This window comes from Micropterus dolomieu, linkage group LG07 (genome assembly GCF_021292245.1).
Source record: "Micropterus dolomieu isolate WLL.071019.BEF.003 ecotype Adirondacks linkage group LG07, ASM2129224v1, whole genome shotgun sequence".
NCBI lineage: Eukaryota > Metazoa > Chordata > Actinopteri > Centrarchiformes > Centrarchidae > Micropterus > Micropterus dolomieu.
In genome coordinates, this window is record NC_060156.1 from 8,810,166 (window position 1) to 8,826,217 (window position 16,052).

Sequence of the window (16,052 nt, forward strand, 5' to 3'; positions counted from 1 at the left end):
GACGCATTACACACACACACACACACACACACACACACACACACACACACACACACACATACATACATACACAGACTGGCCTCATGTGTCTGTTGCATACAGTAAACCTGCACAATGCCTTTGGGCTTTCAATACAGGGGGGAAATCAAACCGTCACACAAAATATTTTCATAATATATTTAACATATTCAAGAACAAGATTACTAACAAAAGCGGCATCAGTTTCTGTCTGAAGTCATTACAGTTTCCTACAGTACATGTGCCATGCGGCAAAATGCAATATTTGATTTGATTAGACTTGATGGTTTCTATTGGATTAAATCAAATTAAATGCACTGCGTTGGGCTTTAGAGTGCTCAATCAACAGTGGAGGGTGAAGGAAAGGCTGCAGGCACTGTTCTGACTTGCTCTGATTGATGGTTCCCGAAGATGGGGCGGGAGTAAGGATGAGAGAGGTAGAAAGACGTACAGAGAGCAAGAGAGGAGAGTGAAGGGGAGGCTGAAGATGACAAAGAAAGCTATTTTTTTTATTATTGGTGTCTAATCTCTGATGTCACTATGCTGTGTCTTATACAAATGTGGTAGACTGTTAGGCAGGAAATGGGAAACCAGGTCAAACTACATTTAGTCAAAGTGGTACTCAAAACACAGTGGCCAATCAAACAATAGCCAAATAAGGGATTAGTAAGAGCATTTTTTTGGTGTTTATTGCTGTATTGTGAGTGGCATTTAAAAGTGGGTTGCAAAGGCACTCTTTTTTTATAAGGACACACTGCACCTGTCTTGCAGAGTAGACAAAGGCACCTGCGTCAAGACAGGCACACACATACACACACACAAGGGAATAGAGCCTCATGAACAAGGCAGGACAGAACAGAAAAAAAAGGTAGTTCTCCCTCGGGGAATACTATTCATAGCCTTGTAAATAAACTCATTAGAATACCAGGAAGTCCACCTCCGCTTGACTGATTTGGATTGGCAGGGAGGGTTAGAGCCCCTTTGTGTGTTCTGGGAAATATTCCCCAAGGTTAGTGTACCTGCAGGGAGTTAGGAAGGTGTAATTTCATATGGCAGGGGAAAAAGCTTTGACTGTAACATTTTCTTTTAGTAATTTCTTTTTTTTTTAACAAATATAGGGGACTTTAGCAGCATATAGTCTTTTTGGTAAAATCTGCATTGGAATTCAAAGGAATATAGGGCCTATGTACAATAACAAAGTTTAAATAAACCATGAATACACAGTTCCTCAATTCTCTTGGGATGTTTTGTATAAAATCACCATTTATATAACTACCTCTTATCTCAAATAAAGTTTTTTGCTTGAAAGTGGTGGAGGAGACATTTTATGTCCACTACTCCAAACAAAATGTAGCCTCAATTTGCTCAAATCATCATCTTATAATAATAATTTTAAAAAAATTTATGGTGGAGTGAGTAGTATGTATAGCCACATATGCTCTTATTTGTTAACATTTATGTATGCTCTTATTGTGAAAAATGGCGATTAAAAATTTTTTTTAGTTTAGTGGTAAATATTCTTATCAGTGCAACTAGTTTTTCTTTTGTTGTTTTTCCCTCCTGTTGGAGATAATAGGTACCTTACTGCACTGGTAAATTGTAAGCAGTCTCTACACCTATTGTGCTGAAGCAATATACGATCAAAAGAATGTTGCAATAAAAAGTCAAGCAACAATGACAAAAACACCATACTAAGCTAACAAAGTGGTTCATATAGAGAGATGAAAAGCGAGATGATATCTCAAACAGAGACAGAAAAAAATGGAGAAAAAAGATGCATTTGAGGCAGTGGAGTGGGTGTTGTTACAATGATTGAGTCTTTTCCTGCCAGATCAGAGGACTGTCAAAATGCTGAGGGCCCCCCAGGACCCCCTGGAGAGACCGGTTTGTAGGAGAAGGGAGGAATCGGGGGCTGGAAGGTGGGGGTGGTATGCATGAGTGGAAAAGATGGAAGTGTATGAATCTCCCTGAGAGGACACTGGAACTATTTTTATGAGAAAAAGAAGCGCAAAAACATTTGTTACTTTTTTTTATTTAAATGTAAAATTTGTCATGATCAGAATGCCTAACATTATAACTTTGTCAGAATAAGAATTTTCATCTTATTTGGAGGATTATTGATCATCTCCTCTCCTCTCCACTCCTCTTCTACTTTTTCTCCTCTGATCTCATCTCCCCCTTTATCCTCTGCTTTCCTTTCCACTCTCCTGTCTCTTCTGAGAGATAAACTGCAAATAACCTTGTTTCCCCTCCCTTATCATTTTCTTTGTTCCTTTTGTTGTTACATTTTCAGCAACATCTCACAGCAACTCAAGAGACAAGATGATTGGAGAAAAAAGAGAAAAAGAGGGATGTGATGAAGGGGAAAATAAAGAGAAAAGAAAGCATCTTACGGCAGAGGGGGGTTTCAAAACCCCTCATGGACTTAACACTATAAAAGAATGCAGAAAACACTCGCTGGAACAGAAGGAAGTATAAATACACCGGAGAAAGAATAAAGTCTAACCCCTTCTCGTATTCTTTCCCTTCCCCTTTTCTGCTCTATCTTTCATTCTTTTGACCTCCAAATAACCAGGGCGGTGTAGTCTCTTGTTTTTAGAGCTCTCAAGGGAGGAGCGAGGTTGAGGAGAAGAGCTTGAACAGATACATGTGGGCAGGACAGAGAGGGAGGAATAAACCTCTTACTGAGTTACTGGGACTATTCCCAGGGTGTCACTGGGAGAGGTAAGACTGAGATACTGTATGAGGCCAATGTCAGGCCTTTGAATTGGAATTTTAATATGTGGCCATTTGGTATCCACTGCCCCTGTTGGATGTGATGGATATGATGTTGTTTTAATCAATACTACTCAGGTGGTCTGAGGGAAGCTATTAACCTAAACTGATAAAAGTGTGACATTTTGATTTGATTACAGTCAAGCACGCAGAGTTTTAGGTAGATCTTTTGACACAATTTCCTTACATTTTAACATGTAGTGTAACAAGTATTGATCTTCAATGCACTGTATCTGCAATGCTCATGTACCAGTTTTCTGTTCTTCTCCACTTACTCGGTTTACACATTTTGATGGTGTAGCCCTATTATCTGCCTTTTTATATCCTTATAAAAGACTAGACTTTGCATAAATATCTGCATTCCTTCCATAAACTGGTTTCCTTACACTAATAGAAAACTTATTTCCATTTCCATTCCCAGTCCCAACCTTGACCTACAGGCCAAGATCCACACAGACACTGATCGCAGCTCAGTTCCATTTCCAGCCATGGTCCCAGTCCAGTCCAGGTTAGCTCTTGTTCCACACCAATTTCCAGCCCAGCCCTAACTACTGAAAATGAATAAATTACAGAAAGGAATACTGTAACATATTTGATTTGTAGCTAAAGGCTCACAGAGGCTTGTCATTACTAATTTAGCCTTTTGTGGCATGGTGAAAAACTTTATTATGTAAAAAGCCCAAACTATGTCTGTAGCAGTGCATTACTGACCATTGCAAATTAACATTGGTTGACATGCATTTAGAGGGAGTACTAATTGTATTCTCCCACTTTGGTTGCAGCCCTTCCCATGTTTTGTTGTAAGGAAACACATTTTTCAGTTTGAAAACAAGATAACCTGTGATCTCACATGTTTTAGACACAGTGTAAAGCCAGTAGGATAGACAGTGACCTCAAAGCCTGACTGGGCTCCTGTTGCCCCATAATTAGTCTCTGACAGCCAACCTTGGCCCACTGACCCCAGTCCCTCTCCATCCACATGCAGTGACAGTAAACTCTGACCAGGTCCCACCCCTGAAGCCTCCAGATGCTCTACTCTGGTCCTAAGCTTTGGTCTAGGCTTTGTGGAGGAGGGGGTGCTCCATTAGCCAGCCAGGACAGCCCTGAGACAAACGAGGTGTAGGGAGCTGAGTGCAGCTGCTCATGCTGTGCAACTGCCGCCAACACACACACACACACACACACACACACAGATACACACATGCACACACAGTTCTCATAAATCACTACAGCCGTCTCCGTCAGCCAGCCTGTGCTCGCCCGGTGTTAAAAGCCAATCAGGGAAATTACATGCAAACTCCAAGGGACCTATTTTCACTTTCTTAAGAAATCATTAGTCAATGTTATGAGCTTTGACATCTCCATAATACCGTGGCTGTCTGATGCAGACCCAGCGCCTGTCCCCCTCCCTGCTCAGAATTGACAACTGTACATGGGTTGCCCTACTTCCCCATGGCCCCCTGGAAGGGAATGGTGGTCGCAACACAAAAGTAAAGCGTGAGGGAAAGTAAAAAGGAGGAACAAATGTAACATATGAACAAGTGAAAAAATAGAAGGGAAAATGATATTAGACTGCATAAACCAGAGATGGGGACTTAAGTTGCACACACAGTGACTTCAGACTTGACTCGTGACTCTTCCACGAAAGATTTCAGACTTTTTAGGAAATGTCTAATGAGCTTGCTGTTATTCCCCTCACTCCGTTATTTCTAATCTACCTATGTAACACGTAGTATCTGCTGCGCGCGGCCACACGTGAGAGAGGACAACAAACACTGGCAGCTGCTGTGCCATTCATCATGAACTTTGGCTTTAAAACTTCATACAACAAGCGCAGAACGCAAAATAGGTTTGTAACCTGAGGTTAGTAAACATGTTTAGCTCAGCATTGGCCATCTAACGTTAGCTTGCTTCTTGCTTAAGATACGACCTACGAGAGGTTAACTCCGACTGGTTCGTTATGAAAAGATGAACGAGCGTTTGTTTACTTGCCAAATTTGTGGTGATCGATTAACGTAATCATTTACGTCCTGCTGGCTGCCATCACATTAATTATTAACGCTGGCTGCAAACAGGTTACAGGTTTATTGTTGATCATGTAACATTACAGTTTTATTTAGTTTTAACGTTACACTGGTTTGACAGTCTGGGGTGTGTGTTGACTTACAGTAGGCTAGTTAATAAGTCATTAATTGCATTGCACATTACATGGTTGTGCTCTATAAGTGAAAAACAGGTTACAGTTACAGAATCCCTTATAACTATGCAGTTTTATAAGCAGCCTGGATTGAACGCAGCAGGTGATACAACATTCATTAAAACCACGAGTCACTTGAGACTTGACTTGGACTCTAGCTCAGTGACTTCTGAGCATCTTTGGCATGAACAAAAGAAAGCTGAAAATAATTAATTGTTGTACATAAATAAAGGGGGAGGTTGTGATAACTCAAGCTAATTTTGATGTATCCCCCTGCACAGAAAGCAGGAAGGCAATTTTTATGCCAAGCTCCTGCTGTACTACTAGTCTACTGCTGCTGTACAAACAGGAGTGCACCAAGGGAGACAGACATTTAAATCTATTACAAAACTGCACCCCTTTGTCCTTTTGTCATCCATTCCATTATGCTGAATTGTGCATAACTGATTACATGTTATTGCCTTTTAGATTCAAAGTATCTCCTAAAACTGGATGGAAACTTAGTCACTCATTCACATTTAGCAGGCTGCAGAATGTGAGTTGTTACTGTATGCACACACACACACACACACACACACACACAAAAACAAAAAAAAAAGTACCTGGATGTGGTGTTGGCTGTAATTTTGAGGCTACCAGGGTTGCGAATGAGTTTATCCAGGATGCTGACAATCTGTTCAAACTTAGGGCGGTTGTTCCTCTCTTTCTGCCAGCAGTCTAACATCAGCTGGTAGAGGGTAGCAGGGCAGTCCATAGGTGGGGGGAGGCGGTATCCCTCATCTACGGCCTTTATTACCTACAAGTAAGAAGGAAAACGCAAGACTTGAGAAATGATGGATGTTCAGCATCAAAACGACATCTAATATTCTCTACTATAGTAGTTACAATACTTCTTTTTATCATCAAGGTTTTGGTTGGAAATGTTCAGTATATAATTATGTAGAGATGGATCACACATATTGAACTTTGTGATAAAATATTTGATTAGTTGCACTTTTGGAGCTACTTGTCGCATTATCTTTTGTTGTTTTGTCAAGTGGTGTGTTTGGGGTTAATTTTGTGTGTTGCATGGGTCCTGGGGAAAAATAGTCTTTGCTTCACTGAATGGGGATCCTAATAAATGAAATGAAATTATTCTACAATTATACAACAATTTCTGAATGAATAAAATGCACCAATCCCCTTTAGACCTGTTCAGAACAAACCCTAACTCAAGTTTTTCACTATTTGGGTCTTGATATTTTGAAGGTTTAACATCACCTGACACTACTTTATACAATTGACATTGAAAAGTAGTGCTAACAATGTTTCTACAGTGTCCTGCTGCATCTCATCTAAATCAGTAGGAGTTGCTGGTGCCTCACTTACCTTCCATCAGTAATATGTGCAAAAATGCAAAGCTGGCAGCACTGCCACAGTGGTGGGTGACCACACAGATGCACCTGCTAACCTGGCAACATGGCAGTACTCACATCCTGATTGGACATCTCCCAGTAGGGCCGTTCGCCATATGACATCACTTCCCAGAGGACAATGCCATAACTCCAAGCATCACTGGCTGATGTAAACTTCCTGTAGGCAATAGCCTCTGGAGCTGTCCACCGGATGGGGATCTTACCTCCCTGAGAGACAGCAAAAATAAAAGAAAGATTAATCACTCATTCAGTTTAGTACCACATATCACACATACTATATCACAAGATTAAATCCTTGGGTGACAGCCATATGTTAATTCCAGTTTTATGTTATAAATATTACAAAAAGTACTGCAGCTCTGTACTGCATGATGCATATATGTATTATTATACCCAATACACACAGGTTTATATGCAAAGAATGCATGCCCTGAAGGATTCAGACCATTTTTTGAGCTGTCCTGAAACCCTTTAACCCCATAGGGCTTTGTGGTTTAGACTGAGCATGCTGATCTCAACCGCAGATCCAGAACTGTTACAGTTATCTGAAATATTTTTTTTGTGTTGTGTGGAGGACCTGCAGTGAAACCTTCAAAAGAGATTTTTAACATCACATTGATTAATTTGCTCTTCTACACTGGCAGGTATACCTATTCACATTCAAATATAAGTTTAAAATGTAGGATTTGAAAGTAACATAAAAGTGACATTGAACCTTATTATAACAAAAATAATGCCCATATTCAGTTATAATTTTGAAGAACCTTAAAGAATGAAACACATTTATCAAACCATAATCGAAAATTTCCTGTATAACCTCTCACTGTAGTGTCTGCTGCATTTGTCATTCTAGCTGAGAAGCAGGACAAATAAAGAAAATGGAGCTGAGGAAAGGAGGCTGGTGGCAGCCAAAGCTAACAGAGACATCGGCCAAGTCACTCAGCTCTTGCCTGGTGCTGTGCAGTCTCACACACACACACACACACACACACACACACACACACACACACACACACACACACACTGCCCCCTAAAAAAACACACTCTTATATTGTCTGATCTGTAAAGAACACTGGGGAATGTATAAGACACATTGTAAACACAAACGTAACAATACACACTCAACGGTGTGTGAACACTAGTAAAACTATAGATTTTTGACTAAAATGTTGAAGCTAGAAAAAAAATTAGAAAAGAAAGTTCCATGGCTGTTTATGGCTGGATGGAAATGCTACTAGCATGTGTGGAGCGTTGTCACACTGACTGTTTATTTGACAAGCAATTCTCCGCCAGCAAATTATACTGTGTTTAAAGGGGCTGCACGAATGGTCTAGACCACAGGATTGTATGATGTAAATGACCACACACACACACACGCTGCAAAAAGTACAGGTTAGGTGTGCCTGCTGATAATGTTTCATTTTGTGACTTTTGTGCTTTAAGAAGGGAAACAATATAAAACACTGCAAATAGGGAAAAAATGTTTTTGATATTTTCAGTACAAAGAAGTTGACCCTTGTTTCTCATCTCACCTCACCTGGTTGACTGACTTTGAGGTTTTTGTTCTTAAGGTTTCTCTTAAGATGTTACTTTTTCTTTGCCTGAACATTGTATATAAAGTTGCACATTTGCAAGTCCATTCATGTTGTTTTATAGTGTCATCATCTAAAAAAATTGAAAGAGGAGTCTGAAAGCAAATGCATCACCGAGGTTGAAACATTAAATACATCAGGAGACAATGGGCAAGAAAATGTAAAAATAGCATGATCAATGTCTCAATCTGTTCCCTTGGCACAAACCATTTTTCAATTATAACAAACCTCTAAAAGTGACTTACGTTGCTTTTAAAAGTAGGTGTATGTTCTCCCTTTTTCACCTATGCTTAGGACAAATGTGCCCCTTACTGTCTGATAAAATTCACCCAATTATGTAGAGCTTCCAAATGCACTTTTGGAATAAAACCTAAAACGTAACCCATGGTGTGAATGTTGCAGTGGTGGATGAGCCAACAAAGCATTTTACCACACACATAAACAAGACAACTCTGTATTGATTTAATGCATCCCTTCAGGGCATATTGTGCTCAGAGTGGTCCTCTCCATGACCCAGTTGGTGCATGGTTTGCCATGTCTGTACTGTGATTCAGGGAGGCGAAGCTCTGTGGATTTATGTTGGTCTTATCACAACTCTGCTTTTATTTATGTGTTTCTCTCCCTCGCCATGCTAGGAGAATAGAAGAGGGACGCAGTGTGTGTGAGTCTGTGTGCTGAGATTATCTGAGTATACAGAGTGTGTGTGTGTGTGTGTGTGTGTGTGTGTGTGAGAGAGAGAGAGAGAGAGAGAGAGAGAGAGAGAGAGAAAGAGAGAGAGGAGCAGAGGATGGAGGTCTGAATGTTCAGCCCATTTCATAATAATTTACATTATTATTAGGTCTGTACAAGTCCCACATTTAAAGATAAGAACATCACTGCTATTTTGTTCTGATCTGATATTTACTGGAGATAAAATAGAATTATTCTGATTAAAAAAAGGGAACAAGAGATGCTGTAGCCAGTTTGAGGGCAACAGTAAAGGGGAGAGTAATGTATTCTGTACCAAGTTGCATTGCTGGGTTCAGGGAGTTTTATTTAACTTTGTATTTAAAGTAACAGTGAGCCCCAGGACAACGCCCAAAATCTTTGTTCATCATTTCATTAATGTCCTTAGATTGTGTCTGTGTTCCAGCTCACCCTGGTGGTGTAAGCCGCCTCCGGGTCGTCCTCCAGGACTCGGGAGAGGCCGAAGTCTGACACTTTACACACCAGGTTGCTGTTGACCAAGATGTTCCGAGCTGCCAGGTCTCGGTGAACGTAGCCCATGTCGGACAGATACTTCATGCCTGAGGCGATGCCACGCAGCATGCCAACCAGCTGGATGCCTGTAAACTGGGCATCATGTTTCTAAAAGAAAAAAAAAGAAGAAGAGAGAAAAGAAAGGTCCAAGCGTTAATGCCACACTTTTAATATATATTGTATGGAACACAAAAGGAGTCTGACCTTTCTCACCATTTGCATAAAATGAAACCTTTCTACATTAGCATCCACAGCATTTTCATTAACCTTTAAAAAACACCTTTGACATTATGTAACTCATCTTCAGCTCAACTGTGAAATACCAGAGTCAGTGACACATTAATGTATGGAAATTAGGATCAGACCAATATATAAGTTAAATGGGCTTTCTTTTCAATCAGTCCAGTTACTGTTCCACTACTTTGATGCTATTTTATTTCATATTTCATATGTATTGTGTAATGGCCAATCTCATGACCACATGGGCCCTTTATCTTGAGTTGACCTGATTTCAGTTTAAGAGTCCCAGAGTCTAAATATAATTTTTGAAGGCTACTCCTCTCTCTCTGACAAGTATTATTATTTAGCACTGAAGCACTGAAGGTTTAACGTGCACAAATGAATACATATTACTCACTCAATAAAATTAATTTGAAAGGTATAAAATATGGGCTCAGTGGTTTTTAAAAGCATATGTGTGTTGATCTTCAGAAAGCCACATTAGGTGAAAACTTGATGGAAATGCTTCTCAAATAAGATTGTGGAAAAAATCTGTTTATAATGTAAATCCTTAAAATCTCAATTGGATTTTTTAGCTGAACAAAATGTTTGCAAAGTGGTTAGATGCAGTATTCAAATATATACTGAACAAGATATAAACACAAAACACATTTTCTTCAGTTTGCATTGGCGAGCGTGAGTGTTTACACTGGTTTACACTGGCAAGTGTTTATGTAATCCTATATCTCTAGAAGCGAAATAAATCTCAACAAAGGAGACACGAGGACAGCAAACGCTTAAGATGATGAAACACCATTAGAAAGTAGAATGTCTGTCTGTATGTTTGTCCTTCCACATTTAACTTGTGAGTGAGTATGGTTTGCCTGTCTTCACACCACATCATTTGCGAGATGTGCGTATGACGAGTGTGTTTTCAATTGAAAACCAACCGGTCCCACCTCACCCCCAGTTTCGTCTGGAGCAATTGGTGGCCAGCACCACCTGGCTTAGTCACTTCAAAGCTTTGCACATACAGAACAGACATAGACATAAACTACAATGCATAAGCTATGACACTGCCTGTGTGCGTGTGTTTGCACATATGACACATTTCCAGTGATGAAGTGCAGGCCTCTAAGAAAATGTCAGGAAACAACAGCTATAGAACTTCTCCTGCATCTGTCTGGACACTGTGCAGACACATGTGGAAAAGGGCTAAAACAAGCATCAGTACATATGCTTTCATGCCAATGTTGTGGCTTGGCTATGCTTTGGCTAATTTCAGTGACGCAGGTCAATTCCTCTTTAAGAGACGCAGACATGGCAAGAATCAAATTCACTCCTGGCCAGAAGAGCAGTGGGGATACAGTTCATAAAACTTTGTCATTTGATAAGTCCTGTATGGAGAACAGTCAGAAGTGCTAAAATCAAACAAGTGAGGAAATTTGCCAGTAGACCATATTGTCCCATAATAATTAATAATAATAATGATAAATATCTATAATTTTCAAAACATATTATTGTTATTTAAATAGAAAAAGGTTTCATGCAATGTTTTTTATTTTAAGGGCTTCAAGAAATTAATATTTAATCTATGCTTGAAGACTGAAGATCTAGATTGGTATTCCCTGCTTCATAGAGTCCTGCACTTTTAGGGCAAATAATTGGACTTTTTAATCCAGTTTTTTAATGCCTGTTCAAACCAATTGTAGCTGTTTGGCATTTGACATATGCACGCTTTGTAGGCAGGTGTCATTTTTTAAAGAGTGAAAGTAAAGAGTTATTGTACTGCTTGACAGAGTGATCTGATGTGTCATGTTTGAAAGCAATATCTGACGCGTGTTGTACAGACAGTTTTTTTTCACCACATTAAGGTGTTCCCTGCTGTGCGTTTCCTAATCCTCACCTCGTTATCAAGTATGTGTTCCCCCAACTGCCTCAGGGTGTATGCCTCTATGAAGCATCTATAATGCAATTTAGACTCCGAGCATGTGTTTGTCCATGTTAATACTTACTCTCAAAAAACTGTCCAGGGATCCATTCTCCATGTATTCTGTGACAATCATGACGGGTTTGCCTGTAACAGAACGGAGAGGTTTCAATCTATGGTCACATCCTGTCAGTGGTATGAACAACAACTTCTGTTTGCTGTACAACAGAACTACCAGCCAAACAATTCACCAAACAACAGGCACTGATAGCCCAACATCAGTTTTTTTGTATGAAAGTCAGGTTGTCAACATGGAGGGCTGTAACTTGACTTAAAGCAGACATTCATGGGCCCTGATAGGGACCAGGTTGATCTTACTCTCTTTTCTGTCTCTCTCATCCACACACACACACACACTCAGCAGAAATGAAATGATCCTCATCATAGTTTTAGGGCCCCGGCAGGTCAGCTGTCAAAGTGTGACATCTTTATTTCTGTGGAAGATCTGGCTGTAAATCCACACTGCCGGCTATCATCTGTACCTGATCAGACTACGGCCAACACAAGGTTTATTACGAGGAAAAAGAAAAAAAATCTCTTTGAGAAACCTTTAAATCAGCCATTGTTAAATGAACAGCGTCAGTGTCAGGACTTGTTTGTGTCCCAGATGGCTTTGTTCTCCCTGCTTCACCCTTGACTTCCCACCAGCCTTATGCTTCTTCTCCATTTTATTCTGATTAATGTGCCCTCCTCCCCCTTGCCTTCTTTGATTCGCAACCTACCTTTTCTCTGCCCCTCATTCCCCACCACCCCAGTCTTTCCTTTTCCCTTTATCCCTCTTGCATGTATTAATGTGAACCCTCCCCGCATCTGGCGAGACGTTTTATTCAGGAATGGCAAGGGCTGAGAGGAGAGGGCAATGGAATCGGTTGTTAACAGAAATACATTACTATTCTATTACTATTACTCTCATTCTCTATTAGTCTCATTGGGAAAAAAACTAAATAAAACTTTTCGATAATAATAGTGGACTGGCTAGCAGATCTGGTGTTTATTACAATCCAAAATGCCCCTGTGAGTCACTCTTGTGATCATCATGAAGGTTACATACCCCAATTTAAACAAACATTTTTTGCTTCTTAATTTTCTCCTGAAAAGACTTTCTAATGTAGGTTTTCACTTTGACATATAGGCTTTCTTTTTTTGCCACAGTATAAAAAAGAGATTTAACTCTCCCAAACATCATGGATTGTCTCAATATATGTGCAACACTTTCTCTTCCAATTACAGTAAAAAAACAAACAAAACAGATACAGTTAAACACCCTCCACCCACATCCCCCATCCCTAAAAGGCTGTGATGGATTGCTCCGTTTACCAGTGGACGGCTTTTATAGTCGCAGACGGGAACACACACACCCGGTCCTCCCTCCTGTCCTCCGCCCTCTTCCCTTCCCTCTTTCTCTGTATTCTCAACATTGGCAGCAAAGATAAAGGCCTCCAAGACCCTTTGTTCTGTGAACACAAGTGTGAGTGTGTATGTGTGAGAGCAGAAGAGAAAAGACTACGTGCGTGTGTGTGTGTGTGTGTGTGTGTGTGTGTGTGTGTGTGTTTGTGCCTGCAAATATGCAGCCTGTGGATCAGCCAAAAGCAGCAGCAAGGTAAATGGGGTGTGAAAGTCTCAGGATTATTAAGAATTAACAGGAGCAGCTTAATAAATCACCCTACAGCAGTGTGTGTGTGTGTGTGTGTAGGTGTGTGCGAGAGCATATCAAATGGGCCTCCTAAAACTATGCCCTGCTCTCATGCTGCTGCAGCTCATGTACATGTGTTCAGGGTATCCCTCCAAATGTTATATGTACACACACACACACACACACACACACACACACTCATAGTACCAAATACTGGGCTTCCCCTATTAGTCTAAAAGCAGCTAATGAAACCACAGTCCTCTGTTATTGCAGCAGTGTTCACTGGCTGGACATTAATATGAAGAGTGGTGTACTGTAAAATGTATTAAACAAATAGTCTCAGTGATGAGGGATTACTCACATAAAAACTCTTTCACTTTCATGATGTACTGTGTTCCAAGCTGAACAACATGGAGCCAGCAATACAACAAATTCAGCTGTATTGCTAGCTCCTTGTTGTTTCCTTTCCTTACAAAAGGTTTCAGTTATTTTGACTTTTTGTGTGTCCCACAAAAGGTTAATTTTTCTAAAATGAATTCACTTTCTGCCATTATATTTGAATCCCATATTTCTCCCAATACGTCCATGTGGTAAATTCAAAAGTTCATAGCATGTAAATAATTTCGGACATCTAAGTTACAATTCTGCCGTATAACTCCTGGTGACTCAAAAAAATTTATCAAAAGTTTGTCTGAAATATTATTTTGCTGTTTTTCTTAACTGTGTGTAGCTGTTGTCTGACATGCAAAATTATAACAAGAAAGCAAAGAGAATCAGAAAAAGAAGGAACATCAATCAAATAACACATGATGGTTTGATTGTCCTGTCTGTTGCTGTAACATTTTGATTCCTTTCTTTGGCAATACTGCTTTTGATATAAATTCAAATGGCTGAAAATTAAAAGACAGGGAGTGATTAAAGTATTTAGATTACACAAGAAAAGTCGAAATGTAGAAAGGAAGACAAAATAACAGGAACCAAAAATTGAGGACAATGAAGTAAGGGAAGTTCTCTACGCATTTTTTTCTACTCTTTAGTATAACCATACTGGAAGAGCTACTTAACAAGCCCGGTGCCGCAGGGAGAGATAGAGGCCAGGCCCGTTTCTCAGCGACAAAGTTCAGACTCATTATTTCCCTTTTTCTGCAGTCATTCCTTTTTAAAGAGGCCTTCTGTGTGCTAATGATAGTCTTATAAAGAGGCCCAGAGGGGAGCGAGTCAGAGATATGGATTTATGGATTCATGCCCGCTTTGGACACAGGCTTTGATCAGAGCACATTGATCTGCAGAGATTTACACCACAGCGACTCAATAAAACTCCTGCGCTCCTTCACAGAAGTGTCGGCCACTTTAGAGCCATTTGTCAAAGACAATTGCAAATCCGGAATCGGCATAAAGACTCTCTGGTGAGGCCGGATCTGTGATGGAAATCCTATCTCTGTTTTCTCTTACTCTGTACTATTTTATACTCTTCTATTTTATTCTATTATATTTTATTATGTTTTGTCATATTTTATTCTTGTGTTCAAACTTAATTTGATAAGCATCATTGACAAATGTCGGTTTTTCATTTTATTTAATTTAAGTAACAATCAACATTTATATAAAAGAAAATATGTGAACACCTAAATATGAAATATGGAATGGAAAAATAAAAATGGGATCAGTTAGATAACCTATAAGTTGACCTTATTTGTGTATGAATAACTTCCCTTTAATGTGCCTTTGAGTCATGGATGCACTCACTGCGTGTTACCACCCCCTCCAGCCTGATGATGTTGGGGTGGTCAAACTGTCCCATGATTGATGCCTCAGCGAGGAAGTCCCGCCTCTGTTTGTCTGTGTATCCTCCTTTAAGAGTCTTGATGGCCACACAGATCTCCTTCTTGCTGGGCAGCTTTAGGCGACCACTGCACACCTCACCAAACTCACCTAAAGATAAAATCACGGAGGATGCAACAAGTCAGGATAGAAACACTACACAGTGATTAACATTCAAGGCTATGAGTTTGTAGTGTTCCATGATAGTATAAATGAAGGTATAGATATACTTTATCAATAACTTTATATATATACAAATGTCTAAGAAAGGTCCAAATGTTTGTTTGTTTGAAAATGCATGACAGATTACAATTCATGTGCTTAAAGTTGTGTGAATTGAAGATATGATAATTCATATTTTAATTCCCTATAGAACTTCCATCTTTCATGAATTAGTTATTGTTCAACTATGAACTAATTGTGTAAAAAAGCAATTTATTTAAAGTGTAAAGAAAATTCTGGAATTTATCAACCTGGGCCTTTCTCTCATAGGCTAATTGTGTCCATTCAAGCTGTGGGTAATGCTAACTTTTCACTTGCCACCTCCGTTGTAGAGAAGGGACTATGAGAAGAAACTATGACAAAACATATCCAGTGTCACACAAATTCTTTTAAATGCTTATCTTTCACTCCACCCAACAGTAAAAACAAAACGTAGCCCCTGGGTTAGCTATTGTAGCTAACTCCGCAGGGATTTACTTCAGGGCAACTTACTGGGTTACTAAACTAGCTGTTGTCAGGTAACCTCTGAGTGTATGAAGCATGAAGTCACCAGTTTCATCACTGAGAGCATTGCTAGCTTAGCATGAGGCAGAAATACAGTCTGCTCAGTTCTTGTGCACTGAATTAGAATAGAAGTTCAACTGCTGTTTGATGTGTCACGAAAACAATTTGAACAGACGCAATGACCACTTAATGCCAAAGATGAAGTTGCAAATCAAGGAGGATCTTGATAATTACCTCTGTTATTACTCAACTCCTATTAATCAGGAAATGCAGTGATTTTGGAGAGACTGCATATTTGAGTGTTATGACCACTAACTATATATATATAGTAATGACTATACTATTAGTGTTATGACTAATGTGTAGTGATGATCCACCCGAATCCACAGTCAGCAGACAGCAAAGTGACCCCTCAACTTTCTTTCAG

At 39.7% G+C, this 16,052-nt stretch overlaps 1 protein-coding gene across 2 annotated transcripts in view; it reads right to left on the reverse strand.

Annotated features, from left to right (window-relative positions):
* The window catches only part of epha3 (eph receptor A3), a 108,065-nt gene that overhangs the window by 16,588 nt on the left and 75,425 nt on the right, over window positions 1-16,052 (reverse strand). For both annotated transcript variants that reach the window (XM_046053692.1, XM_046053693.1), the window contains exons 11-15: window positions 14,825-15,010; window positions 11,471-11,532; window positions 9,135-9,344; window positions 6,463-6,612; window positions 5,593-5,786 (exon numbers count right to left, since the gene is read on the reverse strand). In XM_046053692.1, the coding sequence (XP_045909648.1) occupies window positions 5,593-5,786; window positions 6,463-6,612; window positions 9,135-9,344; window positions 11,471-11,532; window positions 14,825-15,010 (802 nt within the window). The remainder of the gene's footprint in view (window positions 1-5,592; window positions 5,787-6,462; window positions 6,613-9,134; window positions 9,345-11,470; window positions 11,533-14,824; window positions 15,011-16,052) is intronic.